The following is a 24,491-nucleotide window of genomic DNA, read 5'->3' on the forward strand; positions in this document are numbered from 1 at the left end:
TCTGGTTGGCTTTCACTGTACCTGTCTCTCGAAGTGTGTGCGCCCTGTTCCATTGATAGTCTTAACCTTTCGTTCCTCGCTGAGTGCGTGTTTGTATATGCAGAGTGTGTTATCTTTGTTTCTAGGGTGACACACCATTTATTTGAGGGGCAGGCAAGGCAGAATCACTAGTTCAATACTCTGAAAAGCCAAAGTTATGCCATTTTGCTTGAGAGTGAGTGTGAGCCCTTGACTCCGAGGAACAGTGCAGCTGACAATTCACCTCAGGCGAGGGCAGAAGCAACAGCCAGCTTCTCGGTTCTGCCTGTGGCTCAGTTCCTACATAATTGAGTACCAAATAACATGTAAACCTCTAGGGAAGCAAAAAGAGTAAGTCAGCGTCTACCCCCGAAGTTATTGGAGGTATAATGGAGAGACTGAGACGTAATCAATTACAATGTCATCCTCAATAATAATAATTAACATGTACTGTATCTATTTACAGTTTATTATGGGGACAATTACAATATATTAATAATATTCTCTAACAATAACAGGCAACATTTATTGAGCACTTAGGTGTTGTGCACTGCATGCGTTCACATCGTGATAAAGTACTTACTGTTTTTACTGTTTTACAGCTTCCTGTGTTAAACTATTTGCTACAAGGTCACACAATTTTAACTAGAAGACTAAGATATGAACCTGGGTGGTCTGATGTGAACACCAACACTGTGCTGCTTTGCGACAGAGAATGTTTTAGGGAACACACAGACTATGTACTTAACCAAATCTGGAATTTGCCATAAGGTATTAATCACAGAAGTAATAAATTTGCATTTTAGAATGCAGGCTTTGGCAGTATGAGGAGGGTAAATAAGAGGCTTAAGAGCCTGAAGGGAGAAACACCAATGATGCAATTATCCAGCAAGAGATAATGAGAAGTTGAAGTAAGGGACTGATGGTAGGGATGGAATATTAAAAAGCTGTACCCCCTCTGACATCTTTATTGGGGAAACCCGCCCCCAATATTTCAACGTAGGTTCTTTCTATTTTCCATAAGTGTCGGCCAACTGAGAAATAAAGAGAGACAGTATAAAGAGATGAATTTTACAGCTGGGCCACTGAGGGTGACATCACATATTGGTAGGACCGTGATGCCCACCTGAGTCTCAGACCAGCACGTTTTTATTAAGGGTTTCAAAAGGGGAAGGAGTGTAAGAACAGGGAGTAGGTACAAAGATCACATGCTTCAAAAGGCAAAAAGCAGAACTACTAGTAAGGGCCTAGCGAAGATCACATCCTTCTGAGGGAACAGGACAAAAGGCAAAAGCAGAACTACTGTTAAGGGTCCAACAAAGATCACAAGGCAAAGGGCAAAAGCAGAACTGCTGATAAGGGTCTATGTTCAGTGGTGCATGTATTGTCTTGATAAATATCTTAAATAACAGAAAACAGGGTTCAAGAGCAGATAACTGGTCTGACCACAAATTTACCAGGGCAGAGTTTTTCCCCACCCTAGTAAGCCTGAAGGTACTGCAGGAGACCAGGGCATATCACAGTCCTTATCTCAACTGCATAAGACAGACATTCCTAGAGCGGCCATTTATAGACCTCCCCCCAGGAATGCATTCCTTTCCCAGGGTACTGATATTAATATTCCTTGCTAGGAAAAGAATTTAGCAATATCTCTCCTACTTGCACATCCATTTATGGCTCTCTGCAAGAAGAAAAATATGGTTCTTTTTGCCCAACCCCTCAGGCAGGCAGACCTTATGGATGTCTTCCCTTGTTCCCTAAAAATCGCTGTTATTCTGTTCTTTTTCAAGGTGCACTGATTTCATATTGTTCAAACACATATGTTTTACAATCAATTTGTACAGTTAACACAATTATCACAGTGGTCCTGAGGTGATGTACCTCCTTAGCTTACGAAGATAACAGGATTAAGAGATTAAAGTAAAGACAGGCATAAGAAATTATAAAAGTACTATTTGGGAACTTATAAAGGTCCATGAAATCTTCACAATTTTTGTTCCTCTGCTGTGGCTCCAGCCAGTCCCTCTTTTCGGGGTCCCTGACTTCCCACAACACATCTTTGAGTCCTATTACAGAAACTTAACCTTCCCAGAAGAAGCCTTGCCTTTTTATTTCTAATTTTGGCTATGAATTCCTTGCTATGACCCATTTGCCCCATTCTAACTACTTCCAGTGGTAGGGGAAAAAGAACAAGACAGTAATATAATGTAGAGATGAGCTCACTGTGGTAATAATAAGCACTTATGTAGTGCCTTCATATACATGATCTGTCTTAATGTTCATAACAAAGCTGTGAGTTTGGTGTTCTTATCTCTCTTTGGTCAACAAAAGACTGAGGCCTAGGGAATTGGAAGTGACATGCCAAGATGACAGAACAATAAAGTGGCAGAGTTGGGTTAAATCCTGGGTTATTTTAATGACAAATGACAGACCAATAACTGATTCCTCAATAAAACAATGGAAGTCAGAAAGAGTAGAATTGTATATTCAGAATGCTGACAGAAAATAACCTTCAACCTAGAATTGGGTACTCAGCAAAATCATCTTTCAAGAATTAAAGTATAGAAATAAAATAATTTCCAGATACATGGAAAATGAATTTAACATCTATCTACACTTTCTAAAGGAAGTTCTAAAGGATGTACTTCAGAAAGAAAAATTACTTCAGAAGGAGAGTCTAAGAAGAAGTGATGGGCAAAGAAAATGTAAACACATAGTTGAATCTAAGCAAACATCACATGAAATAACACCAGACAACAAAAGTATGTAAGATGAGAGGTGGATGACAAAGAATTCTAAGGTCTCTCTTTGCAGTTAGGATATCAATTAATAGAGTTGACATAATTCAAGACTTTAATATAAGTACACAAGGTAAAGTTTCAAGGATAACCATGTAAGTGTATAACTTCTAATCCAGCCAAAGGAAAAAATGGGCTAACGGGAAAATACAGATTAAATGAACAAAAACCTAATACCATAATGAGCATTTAAAAAAAAAATGAAAAGAAAACACTAAAGTAACAAAATATAAATAAATTAATATGTATCAATAGTAGCAATGAAAGTAAATACACTTGCTGATGAAAAGCCAGAGATTGTTGGAAGACACATACCCACAAATTTACAAAATGAAAAAGCCAGAGATTGGTTGAAAAAAAAGTGCCATTTACACGAGATGCACCAAAAACATTAAGGATGGTGAGGGGTTGCAAATAAAAAGATGGAAAAGATACACCATATAAATGCCAACAAAAAGAAAGGTGGTATACCTATATTAGTGGTATACCTATATTTTGTATTAAATTAGACTTTAATACAAAAAGCATTATCGTTGACCAAAAACAGTCACTACAAAATAATAAAAATTGCGTTCCCCAGGAAAATAGTTATTCAAACCTTTGTGTGTAATAAATAGCTTCAAAGTATGTAAGTCAGAAATTGAAGAAACTGGTAAATCCACTACCATATTGTGAAATTTTAGCTCAATTATTTATAGATCAAGCAAATGAAAATTTAGGAAAGACAAGACAACTAATAAAACAACTAATAAACTTGATCTAAGGGCAATTATATACATACATAATTGGTCATTTACATATATATATATATATAAAACCTTCAATTATTTTGTATTACATGTTTTCCTCCAGAACTCATGAAATTTTTATAAAGAATGACAAGGTTAAGTGGGCCTATAATCCTAGCACTTTGGGAGGCCAAGGCAGGATAATCACTTGAGCCCAGGAGTTCAAGACCAGCCTGAGCAACATAGTGAGACCCTGTCTCTACAAAAATCACAAAAAAATTAGCCAGGTGTGATGGCATGCACCTGTGGTTGCAGCTGCTTGGGAGGCTGAGGTGGGAGGATCACAAGCCCAGGAGGTTGAGGTTGAGGCTGCGGTGAACCATGACCATGACACTGCAGTACAGCCTGGGTGACAAAGTGACACCCTGTCTCAAAAAAAAAAAAAAAAAAAAGACAAAGCTATAAAGCAAGTTTAAAAAAAAAAAACCAAAGATTTTGTATCATACAGTTTTTTCCCTGACCAAAATGGCAATTGTTAGAAATTAATTCTTAAAAAGACAACTAAAACAACAACTAAAAAAATGTATAACACTTCTATATAATACGTGGATAAAAGAATAAATAATAGAAAATTATAAAAATACTTAAACAAGAGTGAAAGTTCTATGAATCAAAATCTATGAATGTAATGAAACTAGTACATAATTAACAGAAGTTTATGTCACTAAATATTACTATTAGAAAAAGAGAAAGGGCCAAGTACAGTGGCTCATGCCTGTAATCCTAGCACTTTGGGAGGCTGAGGTGGGCAGATCACTTGAGGTCAGGAGTTTGAGACCAGCCTGGCCAATGTGGGAAAACCCCGTGTCTACTAAAAATACAAAAATTAGCTGGGTGTGGTGGTGCACACCTGTAGTCCCAGCTACTCGGGAGGCTGAGGTGGGAGGATTGCTTGAATCTGGGCGGTAGAGGTTGCAGTGAGCCAAGGTTGTACCAGTGCACTCCAGCCTGGGCAAAAAAGCAAGACTCCATCGCAAAAAAAAAAAAAAACAACAAAAAACAAACAAACAAAAACAGAAACAAAAACGAAAAAAAGGAAAAGAGAAAGGCTGAAAATTAATGAGTAAAATGACTTTTAAGAAGTTAAAAGAACTGGAGCCGGGTACAGTGGCTCATGCCTGTAATCCCAGCACTTTGGGAGGCTAAGGCAGGCAGATCACGAGGTCATGAGTTCAAGACCAGCCTGGCCAATATGGGGAAACCCCATCTCTACTAAAAATACAAAAATTAGCCAGGTGTAGTGGCAGGTGCCTGTAATCCCAGCTACTCAGGAGGCTGAGGCAGCAGAATCGCTTGAACCCGGGAGGCAGAGGTTGTGATGAGCCGAGACCACACCACTGTACTCCAGCCTGGGCAACAGAATGAGACTCCGTCTCAAAAAAAAAAAAAAAAAAAAGTAAAAAAATTTGGAATATAAATCCAAAGAAAGATGAGATATTAAATATTAAAGCAGAAATTTTAAAATTACAAAACAAAGTTGACTCTTTATTTTAAAAACTGATAAAATGACAAGACTGATCAAGAAAAAAAAGGTGCAAATAAACAATATTAGAAAACAGAGCACATAAGTATAGATGCAACAGAGATTTGTTTTAAAGCAGGGGAATACTCTGTACAACTTTCTGCCAATTAACTTGAAAATTTAGATGACATATACAAATTTATTGAAAAATACCACTTAGCAAAACTGACTCTAGAAGAAATAAACCCATTTTCTTCAACAAATAGATTGCATGAAAAAAAAAAAAAAGATGGTAGTAATCTGGATCTTGGTTGAAACAAACTGTAAAAACTTTAAGACTTTATGACATAAATGAGACAATTAAAAACGTGATTAAAAGAACTGGAAGGAGAAGTATCATAATATTAATAGAAAGCCCTATATGTACTATCACTATTAAATTTAACTGAACTAATAGTTAGGAGGAGAGTGAGGCAGGAAGGTGGTCCAGAGGGTGTTACGGGCCAAATGTACCAAGTTTTCTAGGAGCAAACCATTCTGAATTCATATAAACTCTCCCAGGTAATATGAAAAAGACATATACCTCTCCAGTTCATTTTATAAGGCTAGTATGATCTTGATGCTAAAACCAAAGACAACTTGGGAAAGAAAAATTATAGGTCGACTTTATTTTTAATTTAGATGCACCAGTCTCAGTCAAAATATTTACAACCAAATTCAACAATGTTTGTAAAATACAACACATTGTAACCAAGTTGGGATTGAAGATCAATTTAAAATTGGAAAAATATGCTGATGTATCAAAAACCTAAGATCACACCAATAGATGCAGAAAAAGGTTTTTGGGGAAAAAAAATCCATTTATGATGAAACAAAATCAAGCAAACCTAGGGATAAAACTGCCTTAGTGTTACTAATGGTATATTAGTCCATTTTCACACTGCTATAAAGAACTACCTGAAACTAGGTAATTTATAAAGAAAAGAAATTTAATTGACTCACAGTTCTGCATGACTGGGGAGGCCTCAGAAAACTTATAATCATAGCAGAAGGCAAAGGAGAAGCAAGGCATGTACTTACATGGTGGTAGGAGAGAGAGAGAGGAGGTGGGGGCAAGGTAGGGGGATTGCCACACACTTTTAAACAACCAGATCTCATGAGAACACACTATCACAAGAACAGCAAGGGATTTCCCCATGATCCAATCACCTCCTACCTGGTCCCTCCCCTGACATTTGGGGATTACAACTTGACATGAGATTTGGGTGAGGACACAGAGCCAAACCATAACAAATGGCATCTCAAAAATTCAACAGCAAATTTCATTTCTTTTTTCAGCCCTACTGGGAGTCAAGCAAACATCATGTTTAGTAGTAAAATATTAGGCTCCTCCCTTTTAAGATTATTAACCAGATAAGAATGCCCACTATTATGGCTTTTTTAAAAGAGATGGTAGAAGTCCTACCAGAGTCTACAAGAAAGAAAAAAGACATAAGATAGGACAGGCAAAAACAACACCTTAGTTATGATGTCACCTTAATGATGTGACTGCCTACATAGAAAACCCAAAAGGAACCTTTAGACATATTATTGAAAATACCGTTTCAATGAAATTCCAATCAAATGCATACCACGACTTTTTAAAGGATCCTGACATACTGATTCTCAAATTTATATGAAAGACCAAAAGGGCAGGAATAAGTTACAAATGAATGAGGTGGAGCCTACTTGTCCTATATAAATCCAGAATTACTATAAAGCTCAAGTAAGATCATGTGAAACTGAGATGGTGACAGACAAATAGACTACTCAGAACCCAGAGACAGATTTTCTATGACAGATTCGTGGGAAAAGAGGAACTCCCATTTATGGCCCTGGAATGATGGGTTAACTATGAGGAAAAAATGAAATTGAATTTCTATCTTACACCATACACAAAAAAACATTTCAAGATGATTTAAAGATTTAAGTGTTTCACACCATATACAAAAATTAACTCAAAATGGATGAGAGACCTAAATGTAAGACCTGAAAGTGTGTATAAAACTCTTAGAATAAAACTTAGATGTAATTTGTCATGACTTTGGATTAGCCCAATTTTTTCCTGCGTTATGATACCAAAAGCCCAAGCAGCTAAAGAAAAAATTAGATAAATCGAACTTCAATTTAATTAAAATTAAAAACTTTTGTGCTTCAGAGACTATTTTATCTTTATTTTTGTTTATACCAAATTTATTAGCAAGAGGATACCATGAAGAAAGTGGGAGGACAAACCACAGAATGGGAGAAAATATTTTAAAATCATATATGTGGGCCAGGTGTGGTAGCTCATCCCTGTATTCCTGGCATTTTGGGAGGCCAGGGCAGGAGAATCCCTTGGGGCCAGGAGTTTGAGACCAGCCTGAGCACCATAGAGAGACCCCTGTCTCTACAAAAAATTTTAAACAATTAAAAAAAAATAGATAAATCTTTTGTATGGTAAGAGTCTAGGATCCAGAATATACAAAGAACTCTTAAAAGTTAAGCAAAAGCCTGGGCACATGGGTCATTTGGGCCCAGAAGTTCAAGACTAGCCTGGGCAACATAGTAAGACCCTGCCTCTACAAAAAATAATAAATTGGCCAGGCATGTTAGCATGTGCCTATCTTCCCAGCTACTTGGAAGGCTGCGGCAGGAAGACGGCTTGAGCATGAGCCCACAAGCTGGAAGCTGCAGTGAGCTATGATTGCAACACTGCACTCCAGCCTGGACGACAGAGCAAGACCACCCTGTCTCAAAAAAAAAAAAAAAGTTATAAACAAAAAGACACAAGCAAAGGATTTAAATAGACATTTCTGCAAAGAAGATAAACAAATGGCCAATAAGCACATGAAAAGTTGCTCAGTGTCATTAATTATTAAGGGAATGCAAATCAAAATCACCATGAAATACTACTTCTCATCCACCAGGATGGCTGTAATAAAAAAGACAGGCAATAACCACTGTTGGTAAGGATGTGAAGAAACCAGAACCTTCATACACTGTGCTAGTACAAATGTAATGTTGCAGCCCCTTTTGAAAATATTCTGGCAGTTCCTCAAAAAGTTAAGCATAGTATTACCATGTAACCTAAATAGCAGTTCTACTCCTAGATATTCACCGAAGAGAAATGAAAACATGTCCCCACACAAGCTTGTACATGAATGTTCATGGTAGCATTATTCATGATCCAAAAAGTGGAAACAACACAAATGTCAAAATTAGATCAAGTTATAACTTTAAGAGTTCATTGTGCATACAAGACAGTTTGCAAACTGGAGAGACCTCAAACTGGAAAATGGCATGAAGTCTCAATTTTAAAAAAAATTTAAATTGATATAAATAGAAACAGGGTCTTGCTATGTTAACAGCCCAGGCTGGTCTTGAACTCCTGGCCTCAAGCAATATTCTTGTTTTGGCCTCCAAAATTGCTGAGATTACAGGCATGAGCCACCTAGCCCAGCCAGGTCTCATTTTATAGCAATTACAGCACCGTTTATAGAGCATACAGGAAGCAACATTGTAACTTTTTTCATGACTGGCTGTCATTTTTTTAAAGACATGTTGAGCTGTTTAAGCTGATTTATCATAGCTGATTAGTTTAATTTCATAAAATCATACTGATACAGACAAAAAGCTTACCTTTATGTTTTGTTTATCTTTAGGGTTAGGGGAAATCAGGATGGATTAAGTTTTAGTTACATTGGGCGGTTTGGCCTTCAGAGATCTAAACTGTGGCTCTATTTTTATTTGTTTATTGAGACAGGAGACAGGGTCTCACTCTGTTACCCAGGCTGGAGTGCAGTGATGTGATCATGGCTCACAGCAACCTTGACCTCCTGGGGCTCACACAATCCTCCCACCTCTGCCTCCTGAGTAGCTGAGACTATAGGCACATGCCACCATGCCTTGCTGATTTTCATATTTTTGGTAGAGACAGGGTTTCGCCATGTTGCTCAGGCTGGTCTCCAACTCCTGGGCTCAAGTGATTCTCCCGCCTCAGCCTCCCAAACTGCTGAGATTACAGGTGTGAGCCACCATGCCTGGCCTACTTTTATTTTTATTTTTAACAACGTCTATCAACTGATACATATATAAACAAAAAATAAAGTATATCCATACAATGAAGTATTGTTCAGCCATGAAAAACAATGAAGTACTGATACGATACATGCTGTAATATAGATGAACCTTGAGAACGTAAGTGAAAGAAGCTAACTGAAGAAGCCAGTCACAAGAGACCACATATTGTATCATTCCAGGTATATGAAATGTCTAGAATAGGCAGATTTATGGAGACAGTGTAGATTAGTGGTTGTCAAGGGCTGTGGGGGTACATTCAGAATGGGAAGTGATTGCTAATGGGTGTGAGGTTTATTCTGGCGAGGGGTGATGTAAATGTTCTGGAATTAGATAGTGGTAATAGTTGCAGAACTTTGAATATACCAAAAATCACTAAATTTTACACTTTTAAAGGGTGAATTTAAGGTATGTGATTGCTATCTCAATTTTTAAAATTGCAAAAGAAAAGACATGTGAAGGAAATATAACAGACTACCTTTAGGACCTTTGGATTGTAAAGTATTTCTTTTTCCTTTTTTTATTTTTGGAGACAGGGTCTTGCTCTGTCACATAGGCTGGAGTGCAGTGGCACAATTATGGCTCACTGTAGCTTCAACCACCCAAGCTCAAGCAATCCTCCCACCTCAGCCTCCAGAGTAGCTGAGACTACAGGCATGTGCCACCACGCCTAGCTAATTATTGTACTTTTTGTAGAGATGGCATCTTGCCATGCTGCCCAGGCTGGTCTTGAACTCCTGGACTCAAGCAATCCACTTGCTTCGGCCTCCCAGAGTGTTGGGATTACAGGCATCAGCTACTGCACCAGGTGGGATGTATTTCTCAAGACATAAAAAGCACTAATTATAAATAAAAGATAAATACTTTTGGCCTGTGAACGGTGGCTCAAGCCTGAAATTCCAGCATTTTGGGAGGCCAAGGTGGGAGGATCGCTTGATCCTACAAGTTTGAGACCAGCCTGGGCAGCATCGTGAGACCCTGTCTCTACAAAACAATTTTTAAAAAAACTTAGTTGCATGTGGTGGTGTGCACCTGTAGTCTCAGCTATTAGGAAGGCAGAGGCAAGAGGACTGCTGGAGTCCACGAGTTCAAGGCTGTAGTGAGCTGTAATTATGACTCTGCATTCCAGTCTGGGTGACAGAGTGAAGCCTTGCCTTAAAAAAAGACAAGATGAATATATTTTAACTACATTAAAATTAAGAACTCTGTGCATCAAAGGACGCTTTCAAAAAAGCAGGCAAAGACATGTCACAAACTGGAAGAAAGTATTAGCAACACCTGTAAATTAAAAGGATTAGAAAAATCCAGAATATATAAGGAACTCCTAAACTAATCAACAAGAAAAAGATACATTATAGAGGGAAAATGGGCAAAAGCATGGACAAGCATTTTATTTTATTTTAAATTTTTTTCTTTTTTACATAAACCACACTTCCTTTGTTGATGCATTCATCAATAGACACTTAGGTTGTTCGCATATCCTAGCTATTGTGAATAATGCTACAGATACCTTTACAAGTTATTGATTTCATTTCCCTTGGGTTTATGCTTACAGAGGAATTGCTGAGTCATATGGTAGTTCTATTTTTAATTTCTTGAGGAACTTCTATTTTCACAAGCAAAAAATAAAGAATACACACAGTGAAGTATTGTTCAGCCATGAAACTGTACCAGTTTACAAGTATTGCCACCAACAGTGTACATACAAGGGTTTCATTTTCCCTATACCCTTGCCAACATTTGTTATTTGTCTTCTTGATGAGTCATCCAATATATTAATACTATATTTATATAGACTCTTTCATCATGCAAAGTAGTATCAAGATACTTGAATTCCTTTGATCCTCAAAATATCCCTGAAAGTATATTGAAGATGGTAGGGAAGGTATTATCAATGTCAGTCTCATCTTGTACATAAGAAAACTGAAACTTGCCCATGATAGGCAAAAAAGAGGCAGATCTATATATAATTCAAACTCTTAATGAATCACTACAAATACAAACTATCCATATTAAACAAAATATATATCGATATTATATACAAGTCTATATTAACATTGTTGGCTAAGCATATATTGAAACAGTTTCTAAATAAGTAATGACATTTAAATACTTAAGCTATGAAAAGTCCTCAAAATTCATAAATAGTTAAACTACAGTAGCTCAGGCAAGCGCATGTTGGTACATTTTGGGGTAATGGTCAATGCAGGGGCTGACTCTAGGCTACATTTATCTCCTGACCACTTAGAATTCAGAAGGTCATCCTCAGATTTTTCTACACCAGTCAAGTCACACTCAGGAGCCAAACAAGTAATTTAAGACCTTCATTAATTAGCATGTTGCGTTTTGGTAAACTTCACTCTTTCTGGAGAATTCCACTGAATAGAGCAGGGTGTCAATTTAATGAAGCCACAGTCATGTTTTTTTTTTTTTTTTTTTTTTTGAGACAGGGTCTTGCCCTGTTGTCTAGGCTGGAGTGCAGTGATGCAATTATAACTCACTGCAGCCTCGAGCTCCAGAGCTCAAGTGATCCTCTCGCCTCAGTCTCTTAGGACTACAGGCACGCGCCACCACCCCCAGCTAATTTTTTGTAGAGATGGGGTTTTGCCATGTTGCCTAAACTGGTCACAAACTCCTGAGCTCACGCGATCCTCCCACCTTGGCCTTCCAAAGTGCTGGGATTACAGAGCCACGGTACCAGTCCCACAGTCATTTTCTTAAGGATAAATTGTTTCATCTTATTCCGTCCCACATTTATAGAAAGTAACATAGACAACCCATCTTCGAAATATCAACAATTGAGCAAGCACTCTAAGAATGGCTAATAAACATGTAGAAACATGCTCAACTTTATTAATAATCAGAGAAATTCAAATTAAGATTACAACACCATTTTATAATTACTAAATTGGGGGAAGATTTTAAATCTGACAATATCACATGAGGAACAATAAACATACAGCAGCTAGGCATGTAGTTTGTACAATCACACTGGAAATCTATTTCATATTATCTAGAGTAAACTTGAAGATAAACATAATCCCCGTTTCAACAATTCAATTTTTAGGTATTTATCCTGAGCTTACTAATCAAAGTGTAGTTGGCTAACCAATAGCATTTGTATCACCTGGAGCTTGTTAGAAATGCAGAATGTCAGGTCTACCCACATTTACTGAATTAGAATCTGCATGTTAACAAGATACCCAGTTGCTATGAATGCTCATTTATGTCTGAGAAGCATTGTGCTAAAGAAACTCTAGAACATGCACCAGGAGAAATGATCAAGAATGTTCATAACAGCACTGATGGTAATAGCAAAGAACTAGAAACAGCACAAATATCCACTCAGTAGAGAATGGATAAATAAATCATGTCGGAAACACTAGTTACAGAAAGATATATATAGTTTGATACCATTTTTATGAGACTCAAAAACAAGCAAAAGTAAATAATATGTTGCTAGGCATCCATCCATATATGTATATGTGATCAATTCTAGAAGAAACGAGGGAATGATAAACACAATTCAAGGTAACGCTTATGGAGGGGAGAGGTAAAGGAAGGAGCAGACAGTGATCTTCACTAACAGGAAAGATTCTATTTCTTTTTTTGTAGTTTAGAATGTATTTTATTTTTAGACAACCTACATGATGTGTTTTTCCGTAGGTTCTATTTCTTAAAGTTGAGTGGTAGGTTCAAGAGTTTTTGTTATATTATTATGTGATGTATGTATTTGTTTTGTTTTGTTTTGAGATGGAGTCTTGCTCTGTTGCCCAGGCTGGAGTGCAGTGGCACAATCTCAGCTCACCGCAACCTCCTCTGCCTCCCACATTCAAGAAATTCTCCTGCGTCAGCCTCCCAATTAGCTAGGACGACAGGCACGTGCCACCATTCCTGGCTAATTTTTGTATTTTTAGTAGAGATGGGGTTTCACTATGTTGGCCAGGCTGGCCTTGAACGCCTGACCTCGTCACCCACCTCCGCCTCCCAACGTGCTGGGATTACAGGCATGAGCCACCGTGCCCAGCCTTATGTATTTGTTTTTATTCATATGTTCATTATTCTTCCATGTAACACAGTTTTAACAGCTTTATTATGGTATACTTTACATACCATAAAATTCACTTGTCTTAAGTGTATACTTCAAAGATTTTTGAATTATGCAATCATTGCCACAAACTGGCAAGAGGAAACTTTCATCACCACACACACAAAAAATCTCTCTTGCCTCTGCAATCACTACCCCTTCCACCTCTAGCCCCAGGCTAATTTGTTTTCTAATTCTAACCTTATTAATTAATAATACTAATATAATCTTATGTAATTAATATAAACTAAAACTATCTGTTTTTCATCTCTATAAATCAACATTTTCTGGACATTTAATTGAAATGGAATCATGTAATATGTGACTTTTTGTGCTTGCATTCTTTTACTTAGCATAATATTTTTTTCACATTCATCCATGTCATAGCAATTATTGCTAATTCAGTCATTTTTAAGGATGAATAATATTTCAGTATATGGATGTACCACATTTTGTTTATTCACCTGTTACTGGACATCTGGGCTATTTCTAGAATAGCTATTATGCTGTTATGATTATTCCTATACAAGTCTTTGTGTGAACACTGTTGTCATTTCTCTTACATAGCTATCCAGGAGTGGAATTGGTGGGTCATAACTGGTCATTTTTAAATTAAAAAAAAGAGAAGAAATGGGGTCTTTGTTGCTTTCAAACTCTAATAAAAGAATTAACTAGGGAATAGATGGTGTATTTCTTTCCAGATGCTGGAATGAAAGATAAGGACACATACTGAATATAGAAGCAAGAATCCATTGAGATAAAAAGACGGTAAAGGAAAATAAACTAGTTATCTTCTGAGGAGCAGGTATAGTTAAAAAGGAAATCAGGGGGAAGAAAGTTGTACAGCAGCACCTTGGAAGGGAGATGATTCACTTCAAAGGTACAACTGCCACTGCTTTTTATACAAACACATGCTTGTGGGATTATCAAATACATTGATAATGTCTATAAACATTTTTAAGGAAATGTAAAAACTTGAAATTCTTTTGACTAGTCTAGATTTTCTGATAAAGATAACTATTTAGGCCGGGCCCAGTGACTCATGCCTGTAATCCTAGGACTTTGGGAGGCTGAGATGGGAAGATCGCCGCTTGAGACCAGGACTTTGAGACCAGCCTGGCAACATCTTGAACTTCTGAGATCCCATCTTGAACTTCTGAGCTGAAGCCATTTGCCTGCCTCAGCCTCCCAAAGTGCTGGAATTATGGGCATGAGCCACCACGCCTGGCCCAAGAGACCCTATCTCTGCCAAACAAACAAACAGAAAAGATAATAAGATTTATTGTTTGTAGTGATTTTGTGTGTGTATGTGTGTAGGTGTGTAATACATAAAATGGCAAATGAGAAGAAAAAGTGTTTGGGTCATATTAAACAATGAAGTTGTGAAATACCTGAGATTTTGTTTCATAACCACTAATCTTCAATGTTGAGGATTTAAAATGTATTTGTTCTAGTTTTTTTCTCTGTAATTCCTTAGACATCTGTGCAGATTTTCATTCCCATGTAAGAAGCAGTAACAGTCTAATGTCATCCTGGACATTTCCAGAAATTGGTTTCCTAGTTGCTCTGAGGAAGATTGCCTTTTAAAAGAAAGTTCTGATCTTTTCTTTACCAGTTCTACTTGACCCGAATTTGACATTTCTTCAAGAGACAAGTAAATCAAGATCATATGTCTGTGACATGTATTGTGTATGTTAGTTAGCTGCATCTGACAGCATCTGTAAAAAGAAAGATGGTAACATGTTTATTTTAGACATTAGGTAATGTTCATCTTTCATGAAAAAAATTGATTAGCCAATTTTGGTAATCAAAAACACTAAATGGGAGTAAAAAAAAAAGGCAGTCATTGGAAAGTACTGCTGTATGGACTTGTGAAACAACTAGTTGTCCAGAGCCTTGCTACAACATATAGATATATTCTATTTTCTGTACTTCAGGCGGTTGCATTACAAATGAAGAAGAGGAATGTTTTCTACCTCATCCCTCAGGTCCTACTGCAACATAACTTTCTTGAGGTAAGTACCTTTCCTTTGTGTTTCCTTAACACTCTCTATTTCCCCCATCACATACACTAAAAAGATTATCTCTGGTGCATCCGTATTTACACAGCAGTGTTAAATTTGGGCTGCCCTCTGCCCCGCCTCCATCCCCCAGGCTCTTTTCCCTCCTCGCGGGGTCCCCAACCTTAGGCTTTAGCTCAGGCCCCGCCCTACTCCCCGGTTGGCTGTTGGGTGGGAGGCTCGTTTCTTCCCTCCCTATTGGTCGCCCAGGGGGAGGCGCGTCTCCCATCTTCTGATAGGTCGCGCCGCGGAGAGTCTCTCGGGTTTGCGGCGCAGCTGTCATTTCCGGGGTAAGATGGCTGCAGTCCGTATGCTGAGAACCTGGAGCAGGAATGCGGGGAAGCTGGTAAGCGGGTTTGGGCAGATCTGAGGCCGGGAAGGAGTGATTTGTCCGGAGTCATCCAGGAGTGGTGTGTTTCTTTCTCCTCCGGTGCCAGGCGTCCAGGGCACGCGTGATGGAGAGGTGAAGGGATGCATGCAAAATAAAGGGCAGAGAACGGAGCGAGTCGACTAGTCTGGAGTGGAGACCCACTCCCTCCCCTTACCTGGAAGCGCTTCTGCAGCGACTCAGCCGTCCTCCTGCTTCATCTGTACACCGAGGCCCAGCTGGCGTTTCATTGAGCCCCTTCCAGATGCCAGGCATTGGTGATAGGCGCTGTGGATCCAGAGATATATTCGTTTAGCATTTATTGCGTACCCACAGTATGCCAAACACTGGTAACACGACCCCTGCCCTCAAGGAATTTACAATGTGTAGAGGAAGAGGCCGTTCAAGTTATAGAATATCACCAGGGGGCCCTGCTTCCGAATAACTGAGCGGCTTGTGTTTCACTCTTTTGGCTTGTACTTCTACGTCCGCACCACATACCATTCCTACCCTTTTGTCACCAAGGCTGTGACCCACCACCGTCTCCCCTGCACTTCCCTCTCTTTCTCCCAGTCTTAGCACCAAGCACTGACACATCCCGGTAATGATATTATTTCACCCTATTTGCTTAGTGTTTCTTCTTCCTGCCCCCTCTCCCTTTCCCTAGATGTTCCTGCCTTGGTGACCCCGATCTTACAAAAACTTTCAAGAGCCTGCTATGTACCAGGTACTGTGTTAGGCACTGGAGATACAAATATGAAATAGACATCATATCTTCCTTCTCAAGAGATTACAACCTTGTGGTGGAGGACAAAGGAGAGGGAGACAGATATTAAGAAATTACAAGCCAGCATGAGAAGTACTGTGATGGAACAAGTGCCTAGAACTACAGGAACACACAGGAGTAGACACCTATGGCGGACTTGGGGGTCAGAGGAGTTCCCAGAGGATACTGTATGACTTGAGATTTAAGAAGGATAAGTAAGAGATAACCAGGAGAAGAGAGCTCTTCTCAGCAACACTTACATATATTGGTCTCTCTTCTTTCTAGAGCTTTCCATTCTTGTTTTCTGTGACACCAGTCTCCCAATATTATTCTTTCTTCATATTTGGCCACTTCATCCTAATATCCTCTTTCCCTACCCACCTTTTAAATATTGCTCTTTCTAAAGGGCTCTGACTTTGGCCCTCTGCACTTTTCCCACTTTCTGGGTTATCCCATCCACTCTTTGGATATAGTTACCATCTATGCTGATGAGTTCAAAAGTTCCCCAGTCTTCCAACCAGGTCTACTCCAAACCCATATATCCTACTGTCCTGGAAATCTCCAGTTTCATATGTATGTGATGTTTTCCAGCTGCAATTAAAAACCCAACCAATAAACAGGAAATTACCCGTGCATACAGAGCATCCCCAATTAGATGTCAGCTCGCGTTCAGTGGCTTACGATTATCAATGTCGTCATTTCCCTAGTAGTTCATTTGTCCTTTTCCTACTGTTTACAAGAGGGCTGCTACAACTTCTTATTTTATGTTCAAGGCAGGAAGGAGGAAGAGGACGAGGTTCCAGTCTCATTGACCAGACCAGTGTTACATGGCCACTGCTAGCACAAGGGAGCTTAGAAACACTTGGGTGTTTTGTTTGTTTTTTTTTTTCTTTTTTTCTTTTTCTTTTTTTTTTTTTGAGATGGAGTCTCTCTCTGTCACCCAGGCTAGAGTGTAGTGGTGCGATCTTGGCTCACTGCAACCTCCGCCTCCCAGGTTCAAGTGATTCTTCTGCCTCAGCCTCCCAAATAGCTGGGACTACAGGCACATGCCATCATGCCCAGCTAATTTTTGTATTTTTGGTAGAGACGGGGTTTCACTATGTTGGCCAGGCTGGTCTCGAACTCCTGACCTCAAGTGATCCGCCTGCCTTGGCCTCCCAAAGTGCTGGGATTACAGCGTAAGCCATCATGCCCAGCAGAAAAGCTTGTCTTTAGTCTTCTCACAGTGTCTGCCATAAAGCTTCAAAGCAGGTCAGACTCCCCAGGCTCTAGAACTGAACCCTCAAACCAGTGTCTCTTAATTTTTGTTTTTGTTTTTGTTTTTTTTGGGGAGGAGTCTTGATCTGTTGCCCAGGCTGGAGTGCAGTGGTTCAATCTCGGCTTAATGCAACCTCCACCTCCTGGGTTCAAGCGATTCTCCTGCCTCAGCCACCCAAGTAGCTGGGACTACAGGCACGCACTGCCATGCCTGGTTAATTTTTGTAATTTTAGTAGAGACAGGGTTTTGCCATGTTGGCCAGGCTGGTCTTGAATTCCTGACCTCAGGTCATCCTCCCACCTTGGCCTCCCAAAGTGCTGGGATTACAGGCATGAGCCACTGCCCTGGCCCAGTTTCTCTTGATTTGAGCCTGTAATTCTCTCTGAAGAAATCTAGTCATGATTTTTTCACCCTGCCCTCAACTGGAGATTTCTTGGCCCTTCTTAACTGGGTTATATGCCTCCAGGGGTCTTGTCATTTTTCCAACCCATTCTCCATAGTGTAGCCAGAGTGATCTTATAAAGTAAGAGACATTTGATAATGTCATTTTCTTGCTTAAAACTGCCTTCAGCAAAATGTCCAAAATTCAAATGACTATGAGGCAATTTATGATCTGGACTTTTCTAGTCTCTTAGACCTCATTCCTTACCAAAACCTACCCATCCCACCCCCAACTCTGACACTTCTCCACCCTTATTACACACTAAACTACACTAGAACTCTGTTGAACAACTTGAGTTAATTGCACACACACTGTGCTTTCTCTCTCAACTCCAGACCTTTACTCCAGACCTTTGCACTTGTATTTCCTCTGCTTTAAAGACTCTTGCCTTACTGCCCTGTGGCCGCATCGAAACATCCCTCATTCCCTGGGTTACTCCTACTCATCCCTCAGGTCTTACTTCAACATAACTTTCTCCAGCTAGGTTCCCTTAACACACTCTATTTCCTTCATTATAGCACGTGTTATAATCACCTGTTTACCTTTACCTTTCACTGGACTGTGCATTCTATAAGGGAAGAAATTGCATCTGTTTTGTTGTCTGTATAATCCCAAGTGCCTGGCACATTGTAGGTGCTCATAAATATTTTTTAAACGACTCAGTAGAAAAAAGTCAGGCTTTTAAACTTTTGTAAAAAGTTGTAAGCAAAAACAGCTCTTACCCCTGTAGTAAATTATTAAAATAGCTTTATAATGTTGTGTTTTACATTTCCCTAGGACATCATGCATTTGACTCTTGATTAATCATGCCATTTGGAATTTTTCTGTTGTGTCTGTCTTCCTGTAGTAAAGTGTAAGCCATTTGAATTCAGGAACTATATATTGCATCTTATTTAGCTTTGCATTTCCAAGTCCAGTACAATGTCTGACTTTAGGAGTGCTTAACAGCTGCCTATTGAATTATTATTAAATATTTCCTTAATATGCTACTTTGGTGAATAGTTTTATTTCCCTTTATGTTTTTCTGTCCTGGTTGTGATATTGAATTATTAATTTTTTATTTTTATATTTTTTGAGACGGAGTCTCACTCTGTTGCCAGGCTGGAATGCAGTGGCGCAGTATCAGCTCAATGCAACCTCCGCCTCCTGGGTTCAAGCGATTCTCCTGCCTCAGCCTCCTGAGTAGCTGGGACTACAGGCACGTGCCACCACGCCCAGCTAATTTTTGTATTTTTAATAGAGATGGGGTTTCACCATGTTGGCCAGGATGGTCTTGATCTCTTGACCTCGTGATCTGCCTGCCTCAGTCTCCCAAAGTGTTGGGATTATGGACGTGAGCCACTGTGCCTGGCCTAATTTTTTATTTTATTCATTATTATTTTTGAGACAGGTTCTTGCTCTGTTGCCCAGGCTGGAGTGTGGTGGCATGATCTTGGCTCACTGTAGCCTTGACCTCCTGGGCTCAAGTGGTCCTCCTTCCTCAGCCTCCCAAGTAGCTGGGACTACAGGCATTCACCACCACACCCGGCTAATTATTTTGATTTTTAGTAAACAAGGTCTCACTACATTTCCCAGAATGATCTTGAACTCCTGGGCTCAAGTGATCCTTCCACTTTGACCTCCCAAAATGTTGGGATTACGGGCATGAGCCACTACACCTGGCTGAATTACTTTTTAAAATCAAGGAAAGACCTATTTTAGTCAAACAATTGCATTAAGAGTTAGACTACATGTGTAGTTGTTCAACCAGGATATATTTGAGAATGAAAATGGTGTTATTAATAATTGCCTTGAATTACTAGAGGTGAATTGGGTGTCACCTCAGGCAAATTGGTACAGATGGTCCCCATAGAATTAGGTGTCTTTAGTATTGTTCGTACATGAATTTAGAATTGCGTCAAATATAAAATATATAAAACTGGTAATTCTATAAGCATGCCTTTTTAAAATTGGAGGTTTAAATCCTTATGCTTAATTTACTAGTCTAGCTGGGTGTGGTGGCTCACACCTGTAATCCTAGCATTCTGGGAGACTGAGACAGGAGGACTGCTTGAGCCCAGGAGTTTAAGACCATCCTGGGCAAAAAAGTGAGATGCTGTCTTTATTTTATTATTATTTTTTGAGATGGTATTACAGGTGTGAGCCACTGCGCCCTGCCAACCCTGTCTCTGAAGAAAATTTAAAAATATAATTTACTAGTCTAATAGTCTACTTCTAGAAAAAAAATTTAGAATTCTAGCTTGAAAAATTGTTTTTTCTCCTCTTTCCTGTTGCCTGTTAATCCGTCTATTCAGCAACTTCACAGTGCTTTTAGCCTTCTCCTCATAGCCATTCAATTACTATTATATTAATCATATACTGCCTATGGTACTTTTGTTGCTTTTTTTCTTTTTCTACTGTTAATTACCTCAGTCAGGAGCCTGTTGCTTTGCATCTCAGATACTACACAGTACTCTCCCCTTCAGATACTATACAGTACTCTCTCCTTCTTACTTGCGGTCTCAGTTACCCATAGTCGACTGCAGTCTGAAAATAGGTGAGCACAGTACAGTAAGATATTTTGAGAGAGAGACCACATTCATAAAACCTTTATTAAAGTATATTATCATACTTTTTCTATTTTATGATGTTAGTTATTACTCTCTTACTGTGTCTGATTTATAAATTAAACTTTATCATAGGTATGTATGTATAAGAAAAACATGGTATATGTAGAATATGTAGGATTCAGTATTCGGGGGGGTCTTGAACGTGTCCACTGCCCATAAGGAGATAAGAGAGGAATATGGTAATAGTTTCTTTTTTTAAAAAAGATCCTTTTTTGATAATTTTGGTATGTAATAGTTTCTTGACTTCTCCCTTTCCCTCCAGATTTTATCTGTTGTAATCTATTCAGTAAACCACTACTAATATCCTAATCCTTTTTCTTCAATAACCCATAATGTATGAGTTCAGACTCCTTATACTGATATTATAGTCATCAACCATTTCCTCCTTGAGCTATTTCCACTGCTCTCTTTTATACCTTTGGTCAAACCAAATCAAGCTGCTCAGTGTCCCAGCAGATATGCTAAGTAAATTTCTGCTGTAGTTTATTTATGCTGTTTCCTCTGCCTTAAAAGTGCCCTTCTGCTCTTTTATTATGGAGGCTTATTATGCACAGTGCAGCTTAAATCTTCCCCCAAGAAGCCTTCCCAGGTCACACTAATGTGAAAAAAAACCCACCAGACCCCTTTACTTAAACTTTTTTTTTTTTTTTTTTTTTTTTGAGACAGAGTTTTGCTCTTGTTGCCTAGGCTGGAGTGCAATGAGATTACAGGCATGAGCCACCATGCCCGGCCTACTTAAACTCCTTTATCACTTACTGCCTGTGCCTCTTTTTTTTTTGTGAACCTATGGATTATATTGAAGAAGGTTATGTCTCTTATTACAAAAAGTTAGAGCATGCATGTCCATGCTTGAGTATGTTTGTGTGTGTGTGTGTGTGTGTGTTTATTTTCTCACATAGGTTGAAACTCTTTGAAATTAGGGATTATTTCTCCTACTTCTAGGGTCTTTGACATCAAATTTACTTAGCTTCAGAGCTTGATTGTTCCACTTATTTGCTGTGTGACCTTGGACAAATTACTTCACCTTTCCCATCAGTTTCCTGTGTGTTGAAGAGGGCTAACGTGTATGTTCCACAGGGAAATTGTAAGATATAAAAATGATGTCTGGGTCGGGCATCATGACTCATGCCTGTAATCCTAGTACTTTGAGAGGCCAAGGTGGGCGGATTGCCTGAGCTGAGGAGTTCGAGATCACCCTGGGAAACATAATGAAACCCCGTCTCTACTAAAATACCAAAAAAAAGTTTAGTTGGACATGGTGGCACATGCCTGTAGTCCCAGCTACTTGGGAGGCTGAGGCACAAGAATCGCTTGAACCTGGGAGGCAGAGGTTGCAGTAAGCTGAGATTGTGCCACTGCACTCCAGCCTGGGTGACAGAGCAAAACTCCATCTCAAAATAAAAAAAAACAACAAAAAAGATGATGTCTGAAAAGACTATTTTTCTTTTGGAGATAAGGTCTCTCTCTGTCACCTAGGCTGAAGTGCAGTGGTGTGATCTTGGCTCATTGCAACTTCCACCTCCCAGGTTCAAGCGATTCTTGTGCCTCAGCCTCACGAGTAGCTGGGACTACAGGTGTGTGCCACCATGTCCAGCTAATTTTTGTATTTTTAGTAAAGAGGGGGTCTCGTCATGTTGGCTAGGCTGGTCTTGAACTCTTGACCTCAAGCGATCCACTCACCTCAGCCTCCCAAAGTGCTGGGATTACAGGCAAGAGCCACCATGCCTGGTCTGTCTGAAAAGGCTTTGAAAGTACTCGGCACTTGGGAGGCACTCGATAAATGTTAAGCTTGGTGGTTTGTGCTGACCCATGAATAGCTCAACAGGAGTTGTGTTGTTGTTGAAGGTAAGACCTTCTAATAGTTTAATTTTCTTTCAAACGTTTTAAAAATATCAACAATTTTATTTAAATTAAGGTGGATCTATATACTTCAAAACTTTCCTTTATTGTCCCTAAGTTTTATGTCTGATGAAACAGGTTGATTCACTCCTTTGATTTGATTATTGACCAAGAGTCAGGATTATGGGAGCTGAAGGAGAAAGCAAGGACAAACAAAATGGAAATGTTTGGGAAAGAGAATTCTTTCATTGTCTTCTAGTTTTAAGCTATCAATTTTAATTATTTTAGTTAGGCTTTGTATTTCCTGAATATTAATGTTAATAAGAATAAAATGTAGATATTATAAGGATTAGTTGATTTAGGGTGATCTCTAAAGTTAAGATGAATGATTTAAGATTATTTATGTTTTAGGAAAGGGATCTTCAGTTTTTCTTTGCCTTCAGAAATCAGTAATAGCTTGAAATTTAAAGTAAAACATATGAATTTAAATGTATTGTTCTTGTCAGTAAACCAAACTTTTAATTTTATGTTATTTACTATCAGAATAAAACAAAAATTCTAGTTTATAAATACGTATTAAAACATAACTGTATTATATAATGTTTATTATAACATAGCCTTTAAGAGCGAATCACCACTAATGTACATGATTTTTTTTTTAAAGTAAAACTGACTCTGTTACAAACATGAATAAGTTTCACTTATCAGTATTCTTATGCTAAGAAGGTTAGAAATTTCTGCAGAGAAGTAAGCTCAGGGTTTTAAAATTAAATAAGTAAATACATTTTTGTAGTTTATGTTTACAGTGTGATGTAGTTAGGTATTAATAGCATTAAAATATTAACTTTCAAAATAAGATATTATGGCCTGGCATGGTGGCTCGCACCTGTAATTCTAGCACTTTGGGAGGTTGAGACGGGAAGATTGCTTGAGCTCAGAACTTCAAGTCCAGCCTGGGCAACATAGTGAGACCTTATCTCTACAAATAATAAACAAAATTAATTGGGTGGGGTGGCATGCACCTGTGGTCCCAGATACTTGGAAGACTGAGGCGGGAGGAGCCCTTGAGCCTAGAAGGTCGAGGCTTCAGTGAGCTGTGATCGCACCACTGCACTCCAGACCGGGCAACAGAGTGAGACCCTGTCTCAAATACACACACACATACACACACACACACACACACACACAATACCTTTCAGACACTTAGGTTTTAATATGTAGAGTTGAATACTTTTGGGCCTACTGATTTCTATAAGAGGTTTTCAAATAATATTATACTAAGGTACTATGTAAAATAGTGAATGCTAAACAGTCATCTGTAAGTTACTATAAGTAAACTTGAGGGTATCATACTATACAAGTGTTTCATTGTTTTTAGATGCTAACTGTTACTTTAGAATTCTTTAGTAGTTTTAGTTCAGGAAGTCCAATGATTAAAGCATACCTATAAGCTGATGTATTTATACAGAATACACTGTTAAAATGTCTTTACTTTCAGAAGGAATTTTGAGCAAGGATCATAAATGTAACAAATCTAAATCTAAGGATATCATATTTCTATTGTGATAATGGTTCTACTTTTAGAATAGAATTGAAATTCAGTTTATACTTAGAGATAAGCCAGTGTAATCGTTTATAAATGGTTTTACTTTTTGTTTTCTCATCTGTAGATTTGTGTTCGCTATTTTCAAACATGTGGTAATGTTCATGTTTTGAAGCCAAATTATGTGTGTTTCTTTGGTTATCCTTCATTCAAGTATAGTCATCCACATCACTTCCTGAAAACAACTGCTGGTAAGTATGATTTCAAAATAACACGTATAAAATAATGTTTTGTACCTCATTCAGTAATATTTTTTAGTAGTTGATTGAGACTTTTTAAACTAAAACAAAGTTGAC

The 24,491-nt window shown here is 38.6% G+C and overlaps 1 protein-coding gene across 7 annotated transcripts in view; it reads left to right on the forward strand.

Annotated features, from left to right (window-relative positions):
• Positions 1 to 15,569: 15,569 nt before the first annotated feature.
• Positions 15,570 to 24,491, forward strand: part of DBT (dihydrolipoamide branched chain transacylase E2) — an 81,766-nt gene continuing 72,844 nt past the window's right edge. For 2 of the 7 annotated variants that reach the window (XR_013413827.1, XM_028844490.2), the window contains exons 1-3: positions 15,593 to 15,657; positions 15,749 to 16,405; positions 24,263 to 24,386. Coding sequence is in view for 3 of the 7 variants with exons in the window: in XM_028844490.2 (XP_028700323.1) it covers positions 16,397 to 16,405; positions 24,263 to 24,386 (133 nt within the window). In the remaining 4 variants the exon portion in view is untranslated. Of the gene's footprint in view, positions 15,658 to 15,748; positions 16,406 to 24,262; positions 24,387 to 24,491 lie in introns of all 7 variants that reach the window. The other 5 variants (XM_028844495.2, XM_077992245.1, XR_013413823.1 and 2 more) reach the window with 3 other exon arrangements.

This window comes from Macaca mulatta, chromosome 1 (assembly GCF_049350105.2).
Source record: "Macaca mulatta isolate MMU2019108-1 chromosome 1, T2T-MMU8v2.0, whole genome shotgun sequence".
NCBI lineage: Eukaryota > Metazoa > Chordata > Mammalia > Primates > Cercopithecidae > Macaca > Macaca mulatta.